This window comes from Oncorhynchus tshawytscha, linkage group LG16 (assembly GCF_018296145.1).
Source record: "Oncorhynchus tshawytscha isolate Ot180627B linkage group LG16, Otsh_v2.0, whole genome shotgun sequence".
NCBI lineage: Eukaryota > Metazoa > Chordata > Actinopteri > Salmoniformes > Salmonidae > Oncorhynchus > Oncorhynchus tshawytscha.
This window is the reverse complement of record NC_056444.1, coordinates 17,894,394-17,920,701: the sequence shown is the minus strand read 5'-3', so window position 1 is coordinate 17,920,701 and position 26,308 is coordinate 17,894,394. Positions and strand designations below refer to the sequence as shown.

Here is a 26,308-nt window from a genome sequence, read left to right as displayed (position 1 = left end):
ATTCCTGACATTTAATCAGAGTAAAAATTCCCTGTCTTAGGTCAGTTAGGATCACTACTTTATTTTAACTTCTTATGGCTGCAGGGGCAGCATTGAGTAGCTTGGATGAAAGGTGCCCAGAGTAAACAGCCTACTCCTCAGTCCCAGTTGCTAATATATGCATATTATTATTAGTATTGGATAGAAAACACTCTGAAGTTTCAAAAACTGTTTGAATGATGTCTGAGTATAACATAACTCATATGGCAGGCAAAAACCTGAGAAGAAATCCAAACAGGAAGTGGGAAATCTGAGGTTGGTCGATTTTCAACCCAGCCCCTATTGAATACACAGTGGGATATTGGTTATGTTGCACTTCCTAAGGCTTCCACTAGATGTCAACCGTCTTTAGAAACTTGAATGAGGCTTCTACTGTGATGTGGGGCCGGATGGGAGCTGTTTGAGTCAGTGGTCTGGCAGAGAGCCAGGTCATGGTCATGCGCATTTCACATGATAGCGACCTGCGTTCCATGGCTTTTCTACAGACAATGGAATTCTCCGGTTGGATCGTTATTGAAGATTTATGATAAAAACATCCTAAAGATTGATTCTATAATTAGTTTGAAATGTTTCTACGACGTTCGGCTAGACCTGTACGAGCGCTTGGATTTGTGTACTAAACACCCTAACAAAAGTAGCTACTTGGACATAAATAATGGACATTATTGAACAAATCAAACATTTGTGGAACTAGGATTCCTGGGAGCGCATTCTGATGAAGACCATCAAAGGTAAAGGAATATTTATAATGTTATTTCTGATTTCTGTTGACTCCAACATGGCGGATAATTTTGTTTTTTTTCTGAGCGCCGTTCTCAGATTATTGCATGGTTTGCTTTTTCCGTAACGTTTTTTTTAAAATCTGACAGTGGTTGCATTAAGGAGAGGCATATCTATATGTCTAACAATTGTATTTTCATCGACATTTATAATGAGTATTTCTGTAAAATTATGTGGCTCTCTGCAATATCACCGGATGTTTTTGGAACTAGTGAACGTAACGCGCCAATGTATACTGAGATTTTTTTATATAAATATGCACTTTATCAAACAAAACATACATGTATTGTGTAACATGAAGTCCTATGAGTGTCATCTGATGAAGATCATCAAAGGTTAGTGATTCATTTTATCTCTATTTGTGCTTTTTGTGACTCCTCTCTTTGGCTGGAAAAATGGCTGTGTTTTTCTGTGAGTTGGTGGTGACCTAACATAATCGTTTGTGGTGCTTTCGCTGTAAAGCCTATTTGAAATCGGACACTGTGGTGGGATTAACAACAAGATTACCTTTAAAATGGTATAAGATACATGTATGTATTTAAGGAATTTGAATAATGAGATTTCTGTTGTTTTGAATATGGCGACCTGCACTTTCACTGGCTGTCATATCGATCCCGTTAAGAAGTTTACATACACTCAAATAGTATTTGGTAGCATTGCCTTAAATTATTTAACTTGAGTCAAACGTTTCAGGTAGCCTTCCACAAGCTTCCCACAATAAGTTGGGTGAATGTTGGCCCATTCCTCCTGACAGAGCTGGTGTAACTGAGCCAGGTTTGACGGCCTCCTTGCTGCTTGCTCGCACACGCCATTTCAGTTCTGCCCATACATTTTCTATAGGATTGAGGTCAGGGCATTGTGATAGCCACTCCAATGCCTTGACCGTTGTCCTTAAGCCATTTTGCCACAACTTTGGAAGTATGCTTGGGATCATTGTTCATTTGGAAGACCCAATTGCGACCAACCTTTAACTTCCGGACTGATGTCTTGAGATATTGCTTCAATATATCCACATAATTTTCCTATCTCATGATGCCATATATATTGTGTAGTCCATCAGTCCCTCCTGCAGCAAAGCAGCCCCACAACATGATGTTGCCACCCCCGTGCTTCATGGTTGGGATGGTGTTCTTCGTCTTGGAAGCCTCCCCCTTTTCATCCAAACATAACAATGGTCATTATGGCCAAACAGTTCTATTTTTGTTTCAACAGACCAGAGGATATTTCTCCAAAAAGTATGATCTTTGTCCCCATATGCAGTTGCAAACCATAGTCTGGCTTTTTTATGGCGGTTGTGTAGCAGTGGCTTCTTCCTTGCTGAGCTGCCTTTCAGGTTATGTCGATATAGGACTCATTTTACTGTGGATATAGATACTTTTGTACCTGTTTCCTCCAACATCTTCACGGGGCCCTCTGCTGTTGTTCTGGGATTTATTTGCACTTTTCACACCAAAGTACGTTCATCTCTAGGAGACAGAACGCATCTCCTTCCTGAGCAGTATGATGGCTGAGTGGTCCCATGATGTTTATACTTGCGCACTATTGTTTTTACAGATGAACGTGGTACCTTCAGCCATTTGGAAATTGCTCCCAAGGATGAACCAGACTTGTGGAGGTCTATAATTTATTCTGAGGTCTTGGCTGATTTTTAAATTTTTTTCCCATGATGTCAAGCAAAGAGGCACTGAGTTTGAAGGTAGGCCTTGAAATACATCCACAGGTACACCTCCAATTGACTCAAATGATGTAAATTAGCCTATCAGAAGTTTCTAAAGCCATGACATTATTTCCTGGAATTTTCAAGCTGTTTAAAGGCACAGTCAACTTAATATATGTAAACTTCTGACCCACTGGAATTGTGATACAGATTATTTCACTTAGAATTCACTAAGTAAACATTTGTTGGAAAAATTACTTGTGTCATTCAAAGTAGATGTCCTAACCAACTTGCCAAAACTATAGTTTGTTAACAAGAAATTTGTGGTTGAAAAATGAGTTTTAATGACCCCAACCTAAGTGTATATAAACTTCCGACTTCAACTGTACATAGTGATTTGAGATAAACAAAGGTAAGGGTCCATAAAAGTTCTGAGACATTGTATTCCAGCCAAAAACAAACAGACATTGTCATGCAGACCTTAGGAGGTAGGTCTAGGTCTGTTCGTAGCCAGGAGCTGCGGTCCAGTTTGTCGAGGGGGGGAGCGAGGCGGGGAAGAGGTATAGAAGGAGGGGTGTCTGAGGTAGGATCAGAGTTCTGGCGGGGCATGGGGGCGGCCGGAGGATGGGGAGGGGGACAGGCCTGTGACCCCTGCAGGGTCGTGGAGAGACTGGGACCCAGACAGACCATGAGACTTCACTTGCACCAGGTGGGCCATCTGACAAGACCAGACCAGGACCAGACCATAACAGACCAGAAGAGCAGGATCATACATCAGCACCAGGCAGGTAGAGGAGCAGGATCATACATCAGCACCAGGCAGGTAGAGGAGCAGGATCATACATCAGCACCAGGCAGGTAGAGGAGCAGGATCATACATCAGCACCAGGCAGGTAGAGGAGCAGGTGTAGAGGAGGAAGAGAGGAGGAGCCAGAGGAAAGTAGAGGGGGAGGGGAGAGGGGAAGGAGGTGAGGAAAGTAGAGGGGGAGGGGAGAGGGGAAGGAGGCGAGGAAAGTAGAGGGGGAGGGGGGAGGGGGAAGGAGGTGAGGAAAGTAGAGGGAGAGGGGAAGGAGGTGAGGAAAGTAGAGGGGAGGGGAGAGTGGAAGGAGGTGAGGAGGTGAGGAAAGTAGAGGGGGAGGGGAGAGTGGAAGGAGGTAAGGAAAGTAGAGGGCGAGGTGAGAATGGAAGGAGGTAAGGAAAGTATTGGGGGAGGTGAGAGGGGAAGGAGGTGAGGAAAGTAGAGGGGGAGGGGAGAAGAGAAGGAGGTGAGGAAAGTAGAGGGGGAGGGGAGAAGAGAAGGAGGTGAGGAAAGTAGAGGGGGAGGGGGGAGAGTGGAAGGAGATAAGGAAAGTAGAGGGCGAGGTGAGAATGGAAGGAGGTAAGGAAAGTAGAGGGGGGGGAGGGAGAAGAGAAGGAGGTGAGGAAAGTAGAGGGGAAGGAGGTGAGGAAAGGAAAGTAGAGGGGAAGGAGGTGAGGAAAGTAGAGGGGAGGGGGAGGTAAGGAAAGTAGAGGGGGGAGAAGGAAGGAGGTGAGGAAAGTAGGGGGAGGGGAGAGTGGAAGGAGGTGAGGAAAGTAGAGGGGGAAAGTAGGGGAGAAGAGAAGGAGGTGAGGAAAGTAGAGGGGGAGGGGAGAAGAGAAGGAGGTGAGGAAAGTAGAGGGGGAGGGGAGGGGAGAAGTGAAGGTGGTGAGGAAAGTAGAGGGGAGGGGAGACGGGAAGGAGGTGAGGAAAGTAGAGGGGGAGGGGAGAAGAGAAGGAGGTGAGGAAAGTAGAGGGGGAGGGGAGAAGAGAAGGAGGTGAGGAAAGTAGAGGGGGGAGGGGAGAAGAGAAGGAAAGTAGAGGGGAGAAGAGAAGGAGGGGGTAGAGGGGGGGGGAGAAGAGAAGGAGGTGAGGAAAGTAGAGGGGGAGGGGAGAAGAGAAGGAGGTGAGGAAAGTAGAGGGGAGGGGAGAAGAGAAGGAGGTGAAAAGGAGGGGAGGGGAGAAAGGAGGTAGAGGGGAGGGGGGAGAAGAGAAGGAGGTGAGGAAAGTAGAGGGGAGGGGAGACGGGAAGGAGGTGAGGAAAGTAGAGGGGGAGGGGAGAGGGAAGGAGGTGAGGAAAGTAGAGGGGGGGGGAGGGGAGAAGAGAAGGAGGTGAGGAAAGTAGTGGGGGGAGGGGAGAAGGAAGGAGGTGAGGAAAGTAGAGGGGAGAAAGAGAAGGAGGTGAGGAAAGTAGGGGGGAGGGGAGAGAAGGAGGGGGGAGGGGAAAGAAGGAGGTGAGGAAAGGGGGAGGGGAGAAGAGAAGGAGGTGAGGAAAGTAGAGGGGGAGGGGAGAAGAGAAGGAGGTGAGGAAAGTAGAGGGGGAGGGGAGAAGAGAAGGAGGTGAGGAAAGTAGAGGGGGAGGGGAGACGGGAAGGAGGTGAGGAAAGTAGAGGGGGAGGGGAGAAGAGAAGGAGGTGAGGAAAGTAGAGGGGGAGGGGAGAAGAGAAGGAGGTGAGGAAAGTAGAGGGGGAGGGGAGAAGAGAAGGAGGTGAGGAAAGTAGAGGGGGAGGGGAGAAGAGAAGGAGGTGAGGAAAGTAGAGGGGGAGGGGAGAAGAGAAGGAGGTGAGGAAAGTAGAGGGGGGGGGGAGAAGAGAAGGAGGTGAGGAAAGTAGAGGGGGAGGGGAGAAGAGAAGGAGGTGAGGAAAGTAGAGGGGGAGGGGAGAAGAGAAGGAGGTGAGGAAAGTAGAGGGGAGGGGAGAAGAGAAGGAGGTGAGGAAAGTAGAGGGGGAGGGGAAGGAAAGGAGGAGAAACAAACATCATAAAGGGTAAACGTGCACCTACATATCCTGTACACATGCACCCACACACTTCCACTCCCCCCCACACACACACCTGTGGTTCTACGGGGCGGTGCATGGGGGGTGTTCGGGCCTGCTGTATGCCCCCGCTGCTGAACGACTCTGAACGGGGGGGCAGGGATGGATCAGAGATACGGTTGGACACTTTATGTTGCAGTGCTGGAGAACTCTGTCTGTTCAGCTTGGAACGCTCTTCCACCTGCCACACACACACACAAAGTTAGAGCACAATAATTTATATTGGCCGTCAGTGACAGATTTATCATTGTATGTTTGTGTGTCTTGGGTGACGTGTGTCAAACCTCCAGTTTCCCTCAGAACCGTTACCATGGAGGAGAAGCCCAGAGACAAACCTGGCTACAGTGTGCATGTGTGTGTGTGTGTACATGCCGGTGTGTGTGTACCGGTGTATGTACTGGTGTATGGGCGTCCAGAGGGAAGCAGATACACCCATGTGTGTTGAGACAGATATAGCCATGGCTGGCCTACATCAGCCCACAGTGGCCACTGGGGGGCAAGCCTGGTAGTGTGTGTGGCCTGGATCTAGGCTAAATCAGGAGCTGCAGTGTGTCCCTGAGAGAAGCCTGGTGCCTGAACATGAAGCAGACTAAAACAGTCAGTTTGAAGAGCTGAGATTCTGAAGGAGACCGATCAGTCGGGTATAAAGACTAGAGGAAGAGAGAGATGGGAGGAAGGGGTTCATGGCACACTTACAGACCATAATCTAGAAATGACAAGTCTGTTAGTCTCTGAAAGTACATCTATGACCATTCTAAAATATGCCAGGCACCAGAACTTAGAGAGGGAAAGAAGTTGTTGTAGAAAACACCCGCCACCATTCTAGAACATAGAACATTCCAGGCAGGGTTTTTTCAGGAGTCCGTCTCCTGGTGCAAGGAAAGAGAAAATGGTTAATAGGCGCAGGAGAGTCATGTCCAGAAGAAAGGAGGTTCGGAAAAGAGAGAGCTTCCCCAGACACACCAGTCGAGTAATGTTAGTCTACCTCTGGAGAGAGAGAGGGGAAGGAAGTGTGTTAGACAAACAGGAAATGGGTATGTCTCCCTGACTGACCAGTCGACCTGGACTCCTCCCCCTAGACTCCTGGACTCTTCCCTCAGGGCTCCTCCTTCTGGCCTCGGGATGAAGCAGGATTGGATAAGAGGAGTCAGGGGCAGGATCAGAGGTGCAGGACACACGTATACACGGAACAGTCACATTATGGCCTTCAGATTGGAGGAGCCTCTCCCTGGAGTGACTTGATTGGGCGGGGTAGGAGGGGGGGCGGGAGCGGGGGTTGTAACCAGGGAGCAGGAGGAGGTGTGATAGGCTGGCGTCTCCAGGCAGGTTAAAGGAGTGGTGCTTCTTGGGAGGTATACGAGGGGAGTTACTCTGGGCTCGACGCATCACCTAGAGACAGGGGGCGTCATACAGAACATCACACACACACACATACAGGTGGACATACTGTCAGTTCACACACACATTACCATGGCAGAACCTGAACAAAACTTTTCAAACACATAAACCAGTAGAGGATCTGTCCATGACGGAGACGCTGTGTATGCCTGAGTAAGAGAGAGAAGTTGTCAGATATCTTAAAGTTCAGACATAGCAACGCTACAGGGCTCCAATTCTTCAGAAAACATCAAACCTGCTTTTGGAAGCGAGAAAGAGAAAGACAGATCATTGTAGGAGACGATGTCAATGTTGCAAACTATACTGCTGGTGTAACCACATGAACTGAACCCATGTACAAGTGCTGAGTGTATCAACAGTACCTCCTTGGCCCAGGCAGGTTTGTCGTTATTGGGGGCTGTGTCTTTGTAGTGGTACAGCTGTTTGTTGTCTTGTGGCCGTGGCTCCTGCTGCTGCTGCTGTAAGGACACCAGGTAGGCTCTCTCCTGCTGCAGCTGTCTCTGGAGACGCTCTGCCTGCCGCTGCTCCTCCATCTGCTTACGCTTGTACTCCTGTAGTTACACACACACACTCACGGTTTAGGGGAAGAACGCAACGGCACAATGTTTATCCTGGGTTGTTGTGGAGGCTCTACTAAGATGTGGAGTAGGAGTAGAGAGCTATGGGGTTGTTGTGGAGGCTCTACTAAGATGTGGAGTAGGAGTAGAGAGCTATGGGGTTGTTGTGGAGGCTCTACTAAGATGTGGAGTAGGAGTAGAGAGCTATGGGGTTGTTGTGGAGGCTCTACTAAGATGTGGAGTAGGAGTAGAGAGCTATGGGGTTGTTGTGGAGGCTCTACTAAGATGTGGAGTAGGAGTAGAGAGCTATGGGGTTGTTGTGGAGGCTCTACTGAGATGTGGAGTAGGAGTAGAGAGCTATGGGGTTGTTGTGGAGGCTCTACTAAGATGTGGAGTAGGAGTAGAGAGCTATGGGGTTGTTGTGGAGGCTCTACTAAGATGGGAGAACCTGCAAAAGCTATGGGGTTGTTGTGAGGAGATGTGGAGTAGAGAGAGAGCTATGGGGTTGTTGTGGAGGCTCTACTAAGATGTGGAGTAGGAGTAGAGAGCTATGGGGTTGTTGTGGAGGCTCTACTAAGATGTGGAGTAGGAGTAGAGAGCTATGGGGTTGTTGTGGAGGCTCTACTAAGATGTGGAGTAGGAGTAGAGAGCTATGGGGTTGTTGTGGAGGCTCTACTAAGATGTGGAGTAGGAGTAGAGAGCTATGGGGTTGTTGTGGAGGCTCTACTGAGATGTGGGAGGTAGGAGCTGCAGGGGTTGTTATGGGGCTCTGTTGTGGAGTAGGAGTAGAGAGGTGGAGGCTCTACTAAGATGTGGAGTAGGAAGTAGAGAGCTATGGGGTTGTTGTGGAGGCTCTACTGAGATGTGGAGTAGGAGTAGAGAGCTATGGGGTTGTTGTGGAGGCTCTACTGAGATGTGGAGTAGGAGTAGAGAGCTATGGGGTTGTTGTGGAGGCTCTACTGAGATGTGGAGTAGGAGTAGAGAGCTATGGGGTTGTTGTGGAGGCTCTACTAAGATGTGGAGTAGGAGTAGAGAGCTATGGGGTTGTTGTGGAGGCTCTACTGAGATGTGGAGTAGCAGTGGAGAGGCTCTATGGGGTTGTTGTGGAGGCTCTACTGAGATGTGGAGTAGCAGTGGAGAGCTATGGGGTTGTTGTGGAGGCTCTACTAAGATGTGGAGTAGGAGTAGAGAGCTATGGGGTTGTTGTGGAGGCTCTACTAAGATGTGGAGTAGGAGTAGAGAGCTATGGGGTTGTTGTGGAGGCTCTACTAAGATGTGGAGTAGGAGTAGAGAGCTATGGGGTTGTTGTGGAGGCTCTACTAAGATGTGGAGTAGGAGTAGAGAGCTATGGGGTTGTTGTGGAGGCTCCACTGAGATGTGGAGTAGGAGTAGAGAGCTATGGGGTTGTTGTGGAGGCTCTACTGAGATGTGGAGTAGGAGTAGAGATCTATGGGGTTGTTGTGGAGGCTCTATTGAGATGTGGAGTAGGAGTAGAGAGCTATGGGGTTGTTGTGGAGGCTCTACTGAGATGTGGAGTAGGAGTAGAGAGCTATGGGGTTGTTGTGGAGGCTCTACTGAGATGTGGAGTAGCAGTGGAGAGCTATGGGGTTGTTGTGGAGGCTCTACTGAGATGTGGAGTAGCAGTGGAGAGCTATGGGGTTGTTGTGGAGGCTCTACTGAGATGTGGAGTAGCAGTGGAGAGCTATGGGGTTGTTGTGGAGGCTCTACTGAGATGTGGAGTAGGAGTAGAGAGCTATGGGGTTGTTGTGGAGGCTCTACTGAGATGTGGAGTAGCAGTGGAGAGCTAGATAGCCATGGTGAAGAAGTGGCATGTCTAGAGGGAGGCCCACGGCCCTGTCATAAGAGGAAGAGTTGAGCTCGTCTTCTCATCACCGTCCATGATGAGCCCGTCCTGCACTGCTACTCCCTAGACGAACTTTCCTAATCCCATTCCCCATAATATTTGACTAGAAATGCCGTTAATAAATGTTTTAGGTTAAAACTATGTCTTAGACAGTTTTCCAAACAAGCTTTGCAGTCTGTGCGGTGCGTCCTGCTCAATTATTCAAGTCACCAGCCTCGACTGGTGTTGAACCATGTTATGGCCCCCCTAAACTGGGTCTGTGCCCCACCTTGGCCACCCCATTTAAAATGATATGGCCCCCCTAAACTGGGTCTGTGCCCCACCTTGGCCACCCCATTTAAAATGTTATGGACCCCCTAAACTGGGTCCGTGCCCCACCTTGGCCACCCCATTTAAAATGGTCTGGGCACACCACTGAGTAAATGGTTAGCAGTGATAGGCTGAGGACTCAGGGATGAGAGGTCAAGGGTGAGAGGTTACCATCAGTAGGGCCTGCTCCTGGAGTAGTTGTTGCTGTAGAATCTCCAGCTGTCTTTGCTCCTCCTCCAGCTGCCTACGGATATACTCCTAACCAATCACAGGCCAGATAGCCAGGATATCAGCCAATCAGAGCAGTAGGAGAGCAGCCATGTGAGTCATCAGAGCAGTCGGAGGAGGCAGAAATAGAGTGACGTGGAGAGAGGAGGAGAAAGGAGAGAAGAGGGACAAAGAAAGAGTGAGGTTGTACACAGACAGATTAAGGAGAAGATTTGCTGAAAGAGAGAAAGAACCAGAAGTAAAGATTAACTCCAACATAGAAGAGAGGAGACGTGGTAAGAGGGATAAAAGGGAGAAGAGAGAGAGAGGGTGAGAGAGGGTCTTAGTATTGAATCAAGTGTGTAAGAGAGTGAAAATTACACGGAGTGAAAGAGAAGCGTTAGTGAAACAGAACCATCCGGATCCTTGACCCAGACTACACCTGGCCTGGGACATGTAGCTTCATAACACCTAAATGTCAGCCTCATGACTGGTCTATGTTAAGTCTATATCTGGACTGCAAAATAGCTCTGACAGAATGGGGTGAATCCTAGTTGATGTGTGTGAGAATGTGTGTGTGTGTGTGTGTGTGTGTGTGTGTGTGTGAGTGAGTGAGTGAGTGAGTGAGAGAGAGAGAGAGAAAAGAGAGGAGAGAGGAGAGAGAGGAGAGAGAGGAGAGAGAGTGTGCGCACTTGAGTGTTACCTGTGTGTGTACCTGTTCTCTCTCTGCGTGCCTCCTCTCCTCATCTCTCCGTAGTTGTTCCATCTCTTCATAGCGTCTCCTCTGCTCTCTCTCCTGTTGCTTCCTCATCTCACGTTCCCTACGCTGTTGCTGTTGGAGAAAGAGAGAGATGGAGGGAGTGAGAGAGACAGAAAGAGACAGACAGAGAATGAATGTTGTAGGGGGAGCATCTTTTTATATAGGTTTTCAAAGCTGGCACCAGATATGTTATCAAGCTGAGCTGTGCTGGAAAATGCAACATGAACAGAAAGGATCTGAGGCAACAGAGTAGGGTTCAGGTGTGCATCATAGATCATGCTGCTCTTCCCAACAGCGCTCTACCTCCTCCAGTCTCCTCCTCTGCTCTTTCTGCTCCTCTATGCGTTTCTGTCGCTCTGCCAACAGGAGGCGTTTGTGTTCTTCATTCTGCTGTTGCTCCAACTGCTGCCTCCTCAGAGCCTCAGAACGCTCCTTATTGGCCAGCTGCAGCCGCAGGAAGTCCCGCCTCAACGTCGACTCCCCAGGGATGTTGATGATGGAGCTGGACAAGGACGAATGAGAGAAGGGATAGGAGAGGGAAGGTTGATGAGCGTAAATCTCATTTGGAAGCAAATACGCATGCACACACCAGCGCATGTATGCACAAGCACAGAAAAAAAACCACAAGCACCCTACCTTGGCTCTCCCATGTCCCGTTCCTCCTCCTCTTCCTCACTGCCACTGTACTCATACTCTGTCTCATCTGTAACACACGGTTAGAAACACACACATTACGCAGTTACAAACACACGTCAATGGCCGACACAGTGGGATCTGAGCCCTCTGTTGTATGTCTCACCCCTCTCTCCGCGTTTCTTCTTGGTTCTGTCGATGTGGTCCTTCAGTTGGATGCGGACCTGTCGTTCGTTGGGCAGCTCTCTGATGAAGGGGTGCTTCAACAGCTGCTCTGTGTTGGGTCTCTGACCATGACTCTTCACCAAGCAACTCTCAATGAACGACTGGAACTTCTTAGACCTGAACGCACACAGTGATAACATAGTGAATGCTTGTGTGAATGTGTGTGTGTGTGTTTTTGGTAACTCACCACTTCTTGGACTTGAGTCTGGGGGCGGGGTTCCTGGGGATCAGGAAGAGAGCCCTCATTGGGTGCATGTCACACAGTGCTGCAGAGAGGAAAAGAAAGGGTTAACACCAGAGCCTTGACACAAAACACACACAATACCCATCTCAAGATACCCCCAATAACAAACCACAACACCTCCAACCAAGGCACACAACGTCTGATCGTGTCTAATGTCACGGTGTTGTGCCAGCCTGTGTTGTGGTTGGCGCTGGTACTTACGCGGTGCTCCTTCTGCCATCTCTATAGCCGTAATACCCAGAGACCACAGATCACTCTGAGAGAGAAAGAGCAAGAAGTTAGGAGGGATGGAGGAGATAACCAGGGAAAATAACCCTGAAACAAACACACTTATATACACACAGTCTGCTAAGGTACCTTGAAGTCGTAGGTGGCCTCAGGGTTTTCGTCGCAGGCGATGACTTCAGGAGCCATCCAATAGGGCGTTCCTATAAACGTGTTCCTCCTCCCCACAGTACGGTCCAACTGAGCACTCACACCGAAGTCCACTGGAACACACACAAGTTTAAACAGTTCGCTTGCTGTCTGTCTGCCTGTCTGCCTGGCTGTCTGGCTGTCTGTCTGGCTGCCTGTCTGTCTGTCTGGCTGCCTGCCTGGCTGTCTGGCTGCCTGTCTGGCTGCCTGTCTGTCTGGCTGCCTGTCTGTCTGGCTGCCTGTCTGGCTGCCTGTCTGTCTGGCTGCATGTCTGTCTGGCTGCATGTCTGTCTGGCTGCATGTCTGTCTGTCTGGCTGCATGTCTGCCTGTCTGGCTGCCTGCCTGCATGTCTGCCTGCATGCCTGTCTCACCCAATTTGACCTCTGCGTTCTCTGTCAGCAGGACGTTCTGACCCTTGATATCTCTGTGGATGACCTTGTGTTGGTGGAGATGGGTCAGACCCTAGCAATAGAGAGAGAGATAGAGGTTGGTAATTAGAAGACATTATTTCAGTAGGTCTCATTCCAAATGTGTTGATTGCGTTAGTTCTAGATAGAGGGTGGTACCCTAAGGATCTCTCGGCAGATGTAGGCAGTCCACTCCTCCTTCAGAGAGTTCCCCTTGGTGTTCTTAATCAGATCGGTCACCGAGCCTGCCCCACAGAACTCCATCACCAACTACAGAGAGACAGAGAGAGACACAGGAAGAGACACAGAGAGATGAACACACACCAAACTGAACAGAACTGACAGTCATGCACACATGCAAACACGTACGTACCCATAGCTGGTCGTCGATACCAGGTGGGTTCTTCTTGACGAAGGCACCGTAATAGGTAGCAATGTTCCGATGGTGGCTGTACTTCTTCAACATGTTGATCTCTGCTTTAATCTCCTCTTCCTCATCCTGGAACACACACACACACACACCTTATAGTGATACAAACACAGTTGAGAACAATTTGGGATAGCTTTCTTTATATTTGTGTGTGTGTGTGCGCACGTGCGTGCATGTGACTTACGCCAGTGACGTCCATAACTTTGATGGCCGCAAGCTGGCCTGTTTTGACATGCCGACCCTGAAAAAAAGAGAGAGAAAGAGAGCGAGAGAATCTGAAATAAATCAGTTTTGCCAACATTACCATCCTGTAATCTGTGTGTTTTGGTCCCAGAGCCACAGGCTGTCGCCCAGCTCTCAGCCTGACCAAGATGGCTGACCGGCCAGCCGGCCAACACAAACGACTGCCTCTGATGCGCATTGACAATGCTCCATCTAGATCTGCTTTATATCAGCTGCCAGCAGAGGCAGCTACTTTACACTAGGGAAGTTAAATAAATACAAAAAACATCATGTAAGATAAGATGCGGATTGAGTGTTTGCCTTTATAGTGAGGAACAATTCCCACATCACTGCCATAACACATAGAAACACTTCCTCATGGTAGCCTAGCAACAGGCCTGGCACATTGTTAAGTCACAGGGATTTTTACACTGTGGTCCAGACAGGCAGACATGTGAGCTGGGGTTACAACACACACAAACACCGTAGCTGTTTCCTAGTATTGCATCAGACACACTGAATGTATTTGACAGGCAGAGAAGCTGAACCAAACTGTTAAAAGTCACTCTTCTGTTCTCGACAAGGTGTTGAAAGTGTTCCACAGAGATGCTGACCCATGTTGACTTCCACAGTTGTGTCAAGTTGGCTGGATGTCCTTTGGGTGGTGGACCAATCTTGATACACATGGGGAACTGTAGAGTGTGAAAAACCCAACAACTGGTGCGCCTGGCACCTATTTCCATACCCCCGTTCAAAGGCACAATCTTTTGTCTTGACCATTCACCCTCTGAATGGCACACATACACAATCCATGTCTGAATTGTCTCAAGGCTTAAAAATCCTTCTTTAACCTGTCTCCTCCCCTTCATCTACACTGAAGTGGATATTACAAGTGAAATGAATAAGGTATCACCTGGATTTACCTGGTCAGTCAATGTCATGGAAAGAGCATGTGTTCCTAATGTTTTGTACACTCAGTGTATAACAGATAAAATAATACATGAATCAATAGACATCGAAATGGAAAAAACATAATTGAACAGGATAGAGCAGTAATGTGTGTGTGTGTGTGTGTGTGTGTAGGGGTGTGTGTGTGTGGAGAGAAAAGGACAGAATACTCCCTTTATAGGTGTCCTGAGGCATAAAACACTCATTGGTTCAGACATGCCTCGCATTCCTGATCTGTTGGAGTACTTTAACTCTACTGATTAAACCCAACACATGAGAGAGAGAGAGAGACACAGACAGAGACAAAAACAGAGACCAAGACAGACAGACATGGAGACATGGAGAGATAGAGGAAGAGAGAAGGACTGAAGGGGCTATGAGACCTACCAATTTGTCTTCCAGTGAAAAGATAGATAACATGGAAACAAATAGGCCTACAGCTTCACACAAACCTACCCATCTCTGCCTGACAAACAGTGTGCAACAGACTCCCTGTTCAGCCAACCCTGGCTGCAATCTCACAAGTTAGCTTACAACAAGTGCATCAGAGCGATTAGACCTAAAACAGCCACTGGCAGAGAAAGCAAGTGCTTTTGGGGCAGAAGGTAGCCTTGTGGTTAGAGCGTTGGGCCAGTAACCAGCAGGTAGCCTTGTGGTTAGAGCGTTGGGCCAGTAACCAGCAGGTAGCCTTGTGGTTAGAGCATTGGGCCAGTAACCAGCAGGTAGCCTTGTGGTTAGAGCGTTGGGCCAGTAACCGAAAGGTTGCAAGATCGAATCCCCAAGCTGACAAGGTAAAAAACAGTCGTTCTGCCCCTGAACAAGGCAGTTTCCACTGTTCCTAGGCCATCATTGTAAATAATAATTTGTTCTTAACTGACTTGCCTAGTTAAATAAAAGGTACACATTTTTTTAAAGTGCAACCGAGTGCATCGATACCTGGGCCCTGTCCAAAAACAACCCCTAGCACCAAACCCATTGTTTCTTGGAGATTGAAGAGGTAAGAAGTACTAGCTACACTTTGTGTTTTCAGATCTACACAAGTGCTTGGGTTTAGGGGCCAGGAGTTGATTCTCAACCGGGCCCTGAAGTGAAAAACATGTAGACAAATACAACTCATCAGCTCTCAGCTCCTCACTGTTAAGCTCTAACAGGTCAGTGGAAGGTGGCACCACAAAGTTTGTAAACCCACAGGTGCAACATCGCAACACTTCCGGGAATGCTTGCAAAGCAGACAAAACAGTGGTTTGGGGTTTGAGAAGTCAATGAGAGAAGTGAAAAATTCTTCGTTAGTTAATCATTTTCTCGATTGCCACACTCCAAAAGATACAGCAAATTTGTATGTACACTACTGGTCAAAAGTGTTACACTTTTTTGGTTACTACATGATTCCATATGTGTTTTTTAATAGTTTTGATGTCTTCACTATTATTCTACAATGGAGAAAATAGTAAAATAAAGAAAAACCCTAGAATAAGTAGGTGTCCTAAAACTTTTGACCAGTAGTGTACACGTGTGTGGGTTTGCATAGTCATTGACGATATGAGGAATATGAGGAAAATGCAAGCAAACACACATACAGACACACACAGCACTGCCATGGTCATGTTGGGGCTTGATCCAGGTACTGCAGGTAAGATCATGTTGTGTAACGACCTGCCTGTAATGAGCCTCTCATGTCACCCAGCAAGACTAAAGGCTGTCAATACACACACACACACACAAGAAATGGCAGAACCCGCTTCTGCGGTTATCTCTTATATTTTTCAACCGTGTGTGTGTGCAGGCTGTGTGTGTCAGTATAAGGCTGCAGGACAGACAGCTTAACATGTTGACGTGAGACGACCGTTAGACCAGATAACGTGCTTCTACTAGAGGTCGGCATGGCCGATTAATTAGGGCCGATTTCAAGTTTTCATAACAATCGGTAATCTGCATTTTTGGATGCCGATTATGGCCGATTACATTGCACTCCACGAGGAGAACACCTGTTACAAGAGTGCAGCAAGGAGCCAAGGTAAGTTGCTAGCTAGCATTAAACTTACCTTATAAAAAACAATCAATCTTAACATAATCTCTAGTTAACTACACATGGCTGATGATATTACTTGTTTAACTAGCTTGTCCTGCGTTGCAAATAATCAATGCAGTGCCTGTTAATTTATCATCGAATCCCAGCCTACTTCGCCAAACAGGTGATGATTTAACAAGCGCATTCCCGAAAAAAGCACAATCGTTGCACCAATGTACCTGACCATAAACACCAATGCCTTTCTTAAAATCAATACAGAAGTATATATTTTTAAACCTGCATCTTTAGTTAAAAGAAATTCATGTTAGCAGGCAATATTAACTAGGGAAATTGTGTCACTTCTCTTGCGTTCAATGCAAGCATAGTCAGGGTATATGCAGCAGTTTGGGCCGCCTGGCTCATTGCGAACTGCGTGAAGACCATTTCTTCCTAACAAAGACCGTAATTAATTTGCCAGAATATTACATAATTATGACATAACATTGATGGTTGTGCAATGTAACAGCAATATTTAGACTTAGGGTTGTCACCCGTTCAACAAAATATGGAACAGTTCCGTATTTCACTGAAAGAATAAATGTCTTGTTTTCGAGATGATAGTTTCCGGATTTGACCATATTAATGACCTTAGGCTCGCATTTCTGTGTCTTTATTATAATTAAGTCTATGATTTGATATTTGATAGAGCAGTTTGACTGAGCGGTGGTAGACAGCAGCAAGCTCGTAAGCATTCATTCAAACAGCACTTTCCTGCATTTGCCAACAGATCTTGTAATGCTTGAAGCACAGCGCTGTTTATGACTTCAAGCCTATCAAGCCTAACTCCCAAGATCTGGCTGGCAATACTAAAGTGCCTATTAGAACATCCAGTATTCAAAGGTATATGAAATACAAATGGTATAGAGAGAAATAGTCCTATAATTCCTATAATAACTACAACCTAAAACTTCTTACCTGGGAATATTGAAGACTGATGTTAAAAGGAACCACCAGCTTTCATATGTTCTCATGTTCTGAGCAAGGAACTTAAACGTTAGCTCTTTTACATGGCACATATTGCACTTTTACTTTCTTCTCCAACACTGTGTTTTTTGCATTATTTAAACCAAATTGAACATGATTCATTATTTATTTGAGACTCAATGGATTTTTATTTATGTATTATATTAAGTTAAAATAAGTGTTCATTCAGTATTGTTGTAATTGTCATTATTACAAATATATATATATATATCAACCGATTAATCGCTATCGGCTTTTTTTTGGTCCTCCAATACTTGGTATCGGCTTTGAAAAATCTTAATCGGTCGACATCTAGTTTCTACAGACGAGCTTAGCTAGCCAACATTGCCATAACGTCGCCTACAAATGGGATCAGGGATTTCTATTGGAAAGCAGTTTGTGCCTATCTTCATACTATACTGTCTTTGGTGACAGAGCCCAAGTGGGAGGAGTCCTCAGGCACGCTGTAGATTGAGAGTGTGGTGAGGGGTGTGTCTTACCTTGTAGACCTGCCCATAGGTTCCATTCCCCACCAACTCCACTAGCTCAAATATACCAGCAGGGTCCTGGAGGGAGCAGAGAGCGGGAGAGTAGGAGAGAGGGAAGAGAGAAGAGAGAATAGTTCATCAAGCATTGAAACTCTTTACTCAAGAATTCAGATCCTGTGGAATCTGACCCCCCCCACACACACACACACACACACACACACACACAGTAAGAGCACACACACACACACACACACACAGTCGGACTTGAGATCTATAGCGCTACACTGTGACTACATAGACTCATAGAGAGTGTGTGTATGTGAAAGCGAGAGAGGGGAAGAGAGCAAGAGAGAGAGATTGGGAGAGACAGGGGCAGAGCAGGGAATAGTGGAGCTGAAAATCAGCCACATACTCCCAGATGGGATTTGCAAAAAAAAAGTGACATTCTTTTTTATTCAAGGTCAAACAGAAGCACTTCTAAACCTAGAACACTGCTCTAGAGACAGGTTGACATCTACACACAACCTCTCTGTCTTTTAACTAGCACCACCACACACATAGATGTCTCCTCACACGTGTGTGTGTGTGAGAAAGGAGAAAGCATTGGAGTCATGGCTTGGCGTGAGCATATGCGTGTGTATGTGTGCGTTAATAGCAATGTCAATATGAATATTGTGCACATTTTCTTGCTTCATACCACTCAAGTTATGAGGGTGTCTGGAAGTTGATTAATGTATTAGTCTCCTCATTTAATCTTTGATCTCTAAATGGCCCTTGATATAAACAACTCTCAGGGAGTGAAGCCACTAACCCCCTAGTCACTAACCCCTCTAGATGAGAGCATTAGATATTAAACCATAAATATGAGATTATGGGTGCTATTAACGGCTGGCGTTAAGGCGGCGCTAGTATCAAACGCACGTTAGTTTACAATTTCGCATTTTCTAGCCCTATGCCAGGTTTGTTCATTTACCTGTCTGATATCAGCTCACAATGCAATGCAATGTGCTTCACAGGAACAGAAAACTATAAATACAAATATTTACTACACAACAAACATAATAGGACAAAATACTTAAGAAAAACAATATAAACTGAACGAACCCTAAGGAAAACCAAGTGAAAAAGGTGTGTTTTAAGATCTCTTTTAAATATGTCCAGTTTCGGCCTCCCTCAGGTTCACTGGCAGGTTATTAGAGGCTGGGGGCATAGTAACTAAAGGCTGTCTCTCCATTCCTCTTGGTCCTAGGCTTTGGGAAAGTTAAAAGGCCAGTGTCAGAAGTCCTGAGGGACCTACTGTGTACATAACTTAAAAGTATGTCTGATATGTATTGGGGTGCACAATCGTGGATTGGTTTAAAAACCAATTGAGGAAACTTAAAATCAATTCTAAAACTAACAGACAGCCAGTGCAGAGACCTTAAAACCGGTGTAATGTGTTCTCTCCGTCTGGTCTTGGTCAGTTTTTTAAATATTTTTATTTCACCTTTGTTTAACCAGGTAGGCTAGTTGAGAACAAGTTCTCATTTACAACTGCGACCTGGCCAAGATAAAGCATAGCAGTGTGAACAGACAACACAGAGTTACACATGGAGTAAACAATTAACAAGTCAATAACACAGTAGAAAAAAAAGAGAGTATATATACATTGTGTGCAAAAGCCATGAGGAGGTAGGTGAATAATTACAATTTAGCAGATTAACACTGGAGTGATAAATGATCAGATGGTCATGTACAGGTAGAGATATTGGTGTGCAAAATAGCAGAAAAGTAAATAAATAAAAACAGTATGGGGATGAGGTAGGTAAAATTGGGTGGGCTATTTACCAATAGACTATGTACAGCTGCAGCGATCGGTTAGCTGCTCAGATAGCAGATGTTTGAAGTTGGTGAGGGAGATAAAAGTCTCCAACTTCAGCGATTTTTGCAATTCGTTCCAGTCACAGGCAGCAGAGAACTTGAACGAAAGGCGGCCAAATGAGGTGTTGGCTTTAGGGATGATCAGTGAGATACACCTGCTGGAGCGCGTGCTACGGGTGAGGATATGCTTGATATGAGTCTGGAAGGAGAGTTTACTGTCTAGCCAGACACCTAGGTACTTATAGATGTCCACATATTCTAGGTCGGAACCATCCAGGGTGGTGATGATAGTCGGGCGTGCGGGTGCAGGCAGCGAACGGTTGAAAAGCATGCATTTGGTTTTACTAGCGTTTAAGAGCAGTTGGAGGCCACGGAAGGAGTGTTGTATGGCATTGAGGCTCATTTGGAGGTTAGATAGCAGTGTCCAAGGACGGGCCGGAAGTATACAGAATGGTGTCGTCTGCGTAGAGGTGGATCAGGGAATCAGGGAATTGAGGGAATTGAACCCTGTGGCACCCCCATAGAGACTGCCAGAGGACCGGACAGCATGCCCTCCGATTTGACACACTGAACTCTGTACCCGTGCTGCAGCATTCGGTATGTTTTGCAGTTGACCAATGGCTTTCTTGGGCAGACCAGACAGGGGAGCAATACAGTAGTCAAGCCTGCTTGTAATAAAAGCATGGATGAGTCTATCTGTATCAGCCTGAGAGACAAACAGATGCACCTTGGCAATGCACCTCAGGTGGTAAAAAGCTATTTTTGAAAAATTCCTAATGTGTGATTCTAAATTGAGTTCAGAATCTAAAATGACACCTAGGTTTTTTTACTTGGCGTTTTATCTTTATTGCCCACAAATTAAAATGTGCGGCCAGAATCTCTCTCTGTGCTTTCACTCCAACAATAAGTATCTCGGGCTTGTTTTGATTTAGCTGAAGTTGTGAGCCATCTAAGTATTTAAATCACGAATACAGTCTAATAATTTATCAATGGTGACATAGAAATGTAAAGTTGTGTATCATCTGCAAAGCAGTGATAATTAATGCTGTGTTTATTTTTATTTTTTTACCCCCTTTTTCTCCCCAATTTTGTGATATCCAATTGCGATCTAATTACAATATTGCTTCATCGCTGCAACTCCTCCAGAGCATGACCTGCCAAACCGCGTTTCTTAAAACTTCTTCAGGATCGGCGTCCCTTCAGCGTGTTAGGTCAAGATCGCAGATTTTAGAGAAACAACAAATGTCGGTACATATAAGTGTCTTATATCAGCTGAAAGCTTACATTCTTGTTAATATAACTGCACTGTCCAATTTACAGTTGCTATTACTGTGGAAAAAGTCCATGCTATTGTGAGGAGAGCTCCTAACAACAAAACACTTTATTCACCGCGATAAGTTTAATAATTCACCTCTGAAGGTGAAATTTATACTTACAGTTGAAGTCAGAAGTTTACATACACTTAGGTTGGAGTCAATAAAACTCGTTTTTCAACCACTCCACAGATTTCTTGTTAACAAACTATAGTTTTGGTAAGTCAGATAGGACATCTATTTTGTACATGACACAGGTAATTTTTCCAACAATTGTTTACAGACGGATTATTTCACTTAATCACAATTCCAGTGGGTCAAAGGTTACTAACTTACAACACTAAGTTGACTGTGGCTTTAAAAAGCTTGGAAAATTCCAGACAATTGTGTCATGGCTATAGAAGCTTCTGATAGTCTAATTTACATCATTTGAGTCAATTGGGGGTGTACTTGTTTATGTATGTCAAGGCCTACCTTCAAAACTCAGTACCTCTTTGCTTGACATCATGGGAAAATCAAAAGAAATCAGCCAAGACCATGGGACCACGCAGCCATCATACCGCTCAGAAAGGAGATGCGTTCTGTCTCCTAGAGATGAACGTACTTTGGTGCGAAAAGTGCAAATCAATCCCAGAACAGCAGCAAAGGACCTTGTGAAGATGTTGGAGGAAATGGGTACAAAAGTATATACATCCACAGTAAAATGAGTCCTATATCGACATAACCAGAAAGGCCGCTCAGCAAGGAAGAAGCCACTGCTCCAAAACCGTCATAAAAAAGCCAGACTATGGTTTACAACTGCACATGGGGACAAAGATTGTACTTTTACTGGTCTGATGAAACAAAAATAGAACTGTTTGGCCATAATGACCATCGTTATGTTTGGAGGAAAAAGGGGAGGCTTGCAAGCCGAAGAACATCATCCCAACTGTGAAGCACGGGGGTGGCAGCATCATGTTGTGGGGGTGCTTTGCTGCAGGAGGGACTGGTGCACTTCACAAAATAGATGGCATCATGAGGTAGGGAAATTATGTGGATATACTGAAGCAACATCTCAAGACATCCGTCAGGAAGTTAAAGCTTGGTACCAAATGGACAAGCATACTTCCAAAGTTGTGGCAAAATGGCTTAAGGACAACAAAGTCAAGGTTTTGGAGTGGCCATCACAAAGCCCTGACCTCAATCCTATAGAAAATTTGTGGGCAGAACTGAAAAAGCATGTGCGAGCAAGGAGGCCTACAAACCTGACTCAGTTACTCCAGCTCTGTCAGGAGGAATGGACCAACATTCACCCAACGTATTGTGGGAAGCTTGTGGATGGCTACCTGAAACGTTTGACCCAAGTTAAACCATTTAAAGGCAATGCTAACAAATACTAATTGAGTGTATGTAAACTTCTGACCCACTGGGAATGTGATGAAAGAAATAAAAGCTGAAATAAATAATTCTCTGTACTATTATTCTGACATTTTACATTATTAAAATGAAGTGGTGATCCTAACTGACCTAAGACAGGGAATTTTTACTTTGATTAAATGTCAGGAATTGTGAAAAACTGAGTTTAAATGTATTTGGCTAAAGTGTATGTAAAATTCCGACTTCAACTGTACATTCTGAATTATTATCATCCAAAGGGTCCCAGAGAAAACATGAAGTTTTGTTAGATAAAATAATTTTTCATATCCTAAAAGGGTCCATATAGCATGCACGATCGATTTTGTATTTCCACTCGTTCAATTTGCAAAGAAAGTGTATTAAAAGTAAATTAATGTTAGCAGGCAATATTAACTAGGGAAATTGTGTCACTTCTCTTGCGTGCAGAGTCGGGGTATATGTATGCAACAGTTTGGGCCGCCTGCCTCGTTGCAAACTAATTTGCCAGAATTTTACATAATGATGACATAGCATTGAAGGTTGTGTAATGTAACAGCAATATTTAGACCTAGGGTTGCCGCCCGTTCAATAAAATATGGAACAGTTCTGTATTTCACTGAAAGAATAAACGTTTTGTTTTCGAAATGACAGTTTCCGGATTTGACCATATTAATGACCAAAGGCTCGTATTTCTTTGTTTATTATAATTAGGTCTATACGTTTTTGATATTTGATAGAGCAGTCTGACTGACTGGTGGTAGGCGGCAGCAGGTTCGTAAGCATTCATTCAAACTTTACTGCGTTTGCCAGCAGCTCTTAGCAAAGCTTGCTTCACAGCGCTGTTTTTGACTTCAAGCCTATGAACTCCTGAGATTAGGCTGGCAATACTAAAGTGCCTATTAGAACATCCAATAGTCAAAGGTATATGAAATACAAACGGTATAGAGAGAAATAGTTGACTCGTCATAATTCCTATAATAACTACAACCTAAAACTTCTTAACTGGGATTATTTAAGAACTGGGAATATTGAACCACCAGCTTTCATATGTTCTCATGTTCTGAGCAAGGAACTTAAACGGTAGCTTTTTTTACATGGCACATATTGCACTTTTACTTTCTTCTCCAACACTCTGTTTTTGCATTATTAAACCAAATGGAGCATGTTTCATTATTTATTTGAGACTAAATAGATTTTATTGATGTTTTATATTAAGTTAAAATAAAAGTGTACATTGTTCATTTAGTATTGTTGTAATTGTCATTACTACAAATATATATGCCATACAACACTCCTTCCGTGGCCTCCAACTGCTTTTAAACGCTAGTAAAACCAAATGCATGCTTTTCAACCGTTCGCTGCCCGCACCCGCCCGCCCAACTAGCATCACCACCCTGGACGGTTCCGACCTAGAATATATGGACAACTATAAATACCTAGGTGTCTGGCTAGACTGTAAACTCTCCTTCCAGACTCATATTAAACATCTCCAATCAAAAATCAAATCTAGAATCGGCTTTCTATTTCACAACAAAGCCTCCTTCACTCACGCCGCCAAACTTACCCTAGTAAAACTGACTATCCTACCGATCCTCGACTTGGCCGCCTTTCCTTCCAGTTCTCTGCTGCCAGTGACTGGAACGAATTGCAAAAATCGCTGAAGTTGGAGACTTATTTCCCTCACCAACTTTAAACATCAACTATCTGAGCAGCTAACCGATCGCTGCAGCTGTACATAGTCCATCTGTAAATAGCCCACCCAATCTACCTACTTCATCCCCATACTGTTTTTATTTATTTACTTTTCTGCTCTTTTGCACACCAGTATCTCTACTTGCACATCATCATCTGCTCCTTTATCACTCCAGTGTTAATCTGCTAAATTGTAACTATTCGCTCCTATGGCCTATGTATTGCCTACCTCCTCATGCCTTTCGCACACACTGTATATAGAGTTTATGTTTTCTACTGTGTCATTGATTTGTTTATTGTGTTGTTGGCTCGTTTATTGTTTACTCCATGTGTAACTCTGTGTTGTTGTATGTGTTGCACTGCTTTGCTATATTTTGGCCAGGTCGCAGTTGCAAATGAGAACTTGTTCTCAACTAGCCTACCTGGTTAAATAAAGGTGAAATTTAAAAAATATATATATATATAAATAAAATTGTCCAATTAATCAGTATTGGCTTTTTTTGGTCCTCCAATAATCGGTGTCTGTGTTGAAAAATCATAATCGGTCGACCTCTAATTCAGAGTTATGAAGTTATGAAAACTGGTTGTTTTGCAAATGTTGAACTTATAATATAGCTACTAATACTTAGAAAGCTAAATCAAGTCCAAGTATACAGATTTGACGATATTCTTGCAGAAAAATGTAATAAGAATGTCTCCTTCACGATTTGCCCAAATGTACCTGAGGACTTAACACAAAGTATTGTAGTTCACTCATACTTCAAATAATCCATCTGAAACTTTGCACATACACCGCTGCCATCTTGTGGATACTATCGGAATTACAACCAGAGTGCTGGATAGCATTTCAAAGATGGTGGTAGAAAAAGACCAGTTGTTTTTTTCTTTGTATTTTCTTCTACCAGATCTATTGTGTTATATTCTTCTACATTCAATTCACATTTCCACAAACTTCAAAGTGTTTCCTTTCAAATGGTACCAAGAATATGCATATCCTTGCTTCAGGGCCTGAACTACAGGCAGTTAGATTTGGGTATGTCATTTAGGCAAAAATTGGGGGAAAAAGGGGCTATAGCTAAGAAGTTGGAACACCTGCCCGCTTAACCCGGAAGCCAGCTGCATCAATGTGTTGAAGAAAACCCTGTTTAACTGCCGACCAAAGTCAGCCTGCAGGCACCCGGCCCGCCACAAGGACTCGCTAGAGCGCGATGAGCCAAGTGAAGCCTCACCAGCCAAACCCTCCCCTAACCCGGACGAAGCTGGGCCAATTGTGTGCCGCCCTATGGGACTCCCGGTCACGGCCGGTTGTGAACCAGCCTGGTATCAAACCCGGGTCTGTATTGACACCTCAAGTACTGCGATGCAGTGCTTTGGACAGCTCGGCCACTCGGGAGGCCAATGCTGTGCTTTCTGATAACACTACTAAGGGGTAATATATATAAACTGAACTGGTTGAATGGAGACTGGCCGGAAATTGCTAAGATCTGAAGACTCTAGATAACTTTTCTTCAGAACAGGTTTCATCATAGCAGTTTTTAGTGCAGAGGGAAAGTGCCTGTGAAAAGTGATTAATTAATCAATCAAATGTATTTATAAATCCCTTTTAACATCAGCCAATGTCACAAAGTGATATACAGAAACCCAGCCTAAAACCCCAAACAACGCAGATATAGAAGCACGGTGGCTAGGAAAAACTCCCTAGAAAGGCCAGAACCCAGGAAGAAACCTAGAGAGGAAACAGGCTCTGAGGGGTGGCCAGTCCTCTTCTGGCTGTGCCAGGTGGAGATTATAGCAGTACATGGCCAAGATGTTCAAACGTTCATAGACAACCAGCAAGGTCAGATAATAATAATAGCATGCCCTTCTTCAGATATGCAATTAAAAACTGTTTTGAAGGAGGTGGTGGGGATAGGATTGAGAAGGCAGGTAGAAGGCTTAAGTTGTGAAATCACTTTCCTGAGCATGTCTGTGTCAACCAGGGAAAATAACTCCATAGTGCCTTTGCGTGGTTGTCTAGGGCTTCTCATCAGGTCTTGCTTAACATCCCTGGTCTAGGGGAAGTGAGACCGACCAGGAAGAGTAAATGCCCATCTATCATGGGTAGTGTGCACAACACTGAAATCCTCCCCAGCTTTCTGCCTCTCTGTGACCTCATTTCCAGTAGCACCGCAGACTCTGGACATGAGCTCAGAGAGAGAGAGGCCAGGTGTGTGTGTGTGTGTGTGTGTGTGTGTGTGTGTAATAACTGTCACACATCTATCAGAGGTAGATGGAGAAGATAGAGAGATAACTAGTGAGGGAGACAGGCTGGGAGAAAGAGAGAGCTCTGCAAATTGTTTGGCTACATTTCTCAAGAGAGAGGGTGAATAAGTCGATGTGCTGTTGGATGTGCCAGATTTACACAGTCCAAAGATTCCGCAAATGTGTATGTATTTGCATAGTATGTGCATCATTCACAGCCATTGCCATATTAGGGTTCAAATGCAAGCAAGCAAGCAAACACACATACAGACACACACACAGCATTGTTGGGTCATGTTGGGGCTTGATCCAGGTACTGCAGGTAAGATCATGTTGTGTAACGACCTGCCTGTAATGAGCCTCTCATCTCACCCAGCAAGAC

At 45.2% G+C, this 26,308-nt stretch overlaps 1 protein-coding gene across 8 annotated transcripts in view; it reads right to left on the bottom strand.

Moving 5' to 3' along the window:
* LOC112236908 (TRAF2 and NCK-interacting protein kinase) overlaps positions 1-26,308 on the bottom strand; it is a 53,024-nt gene that overhangs the window by 25,618 nt on the left and 1,098 nt on the right. For 4 of the 8 annotated variants that reach the window (XM_042298903.1, XM_042298907.1, XM_042298901.1 and 1 more), the window contains exons 2-17: positions 17,459-17,524; positions 12,942-12,998; positions 12,701-12,826; positions 12,487-12,597; positions 12,292-12,382; positions 11,863-11,993; positions 11,707-11,761; positions 11,449-11,527; positions 11,203-11,378; positions 11,040-11,106; positions 10,707-10,905; positions 10,347-10,475; positions 9,608-9,694; positions 7,069-7,257; positions 6,362-6,697; positions 5,325-5,489 (exon numbers count right to left, since the gene is read on the bottom strand). In XM_042298903.1, the coding sequence (XP_042154837.1) occupies positions 5,325-5,489; positions 6,362-6,697; positions 7,069-7,257; positions 9,608-9,694; positions 10,347-10,475; positions 10,707-10,905; positions 11,040-11,106; positions 11,203-11,378; positions 11,449-11,527; positions 11,707-11,761; positions 11,863-11,993; positions 12,292-12,382; positions 12,487-12,597; positions 12,701-12,826; positions 12,942-12,998; positions 17,459-17,524 (2,064 nt within the window). Of the gene's footprint in view, positions 1-2,956; positions 3,195-5,324; positions 5,490-6,361; positions 6,698-7,068; positions 7,258-9,607; positions 9,695-10,346; positions 10,476-10,706; positions 10,906-11,039; positions 11,107-11,202; positions 11,379-11,448; positions 11,528-11,706; positions 11,762-11,862; positions 11,994-12,291; positions 12,383-12,486; positions 12,598-12,700; positions 12,827-12,941; positions 12,999-17,458; positions 17,525-26,308 lie in introns of all 8 variants that reach the window. The other 4 variants (XR_006079033.1, XM_042298902.1, XM_042298904.1 and 1 more) reach the window with 4 other exon arrangements.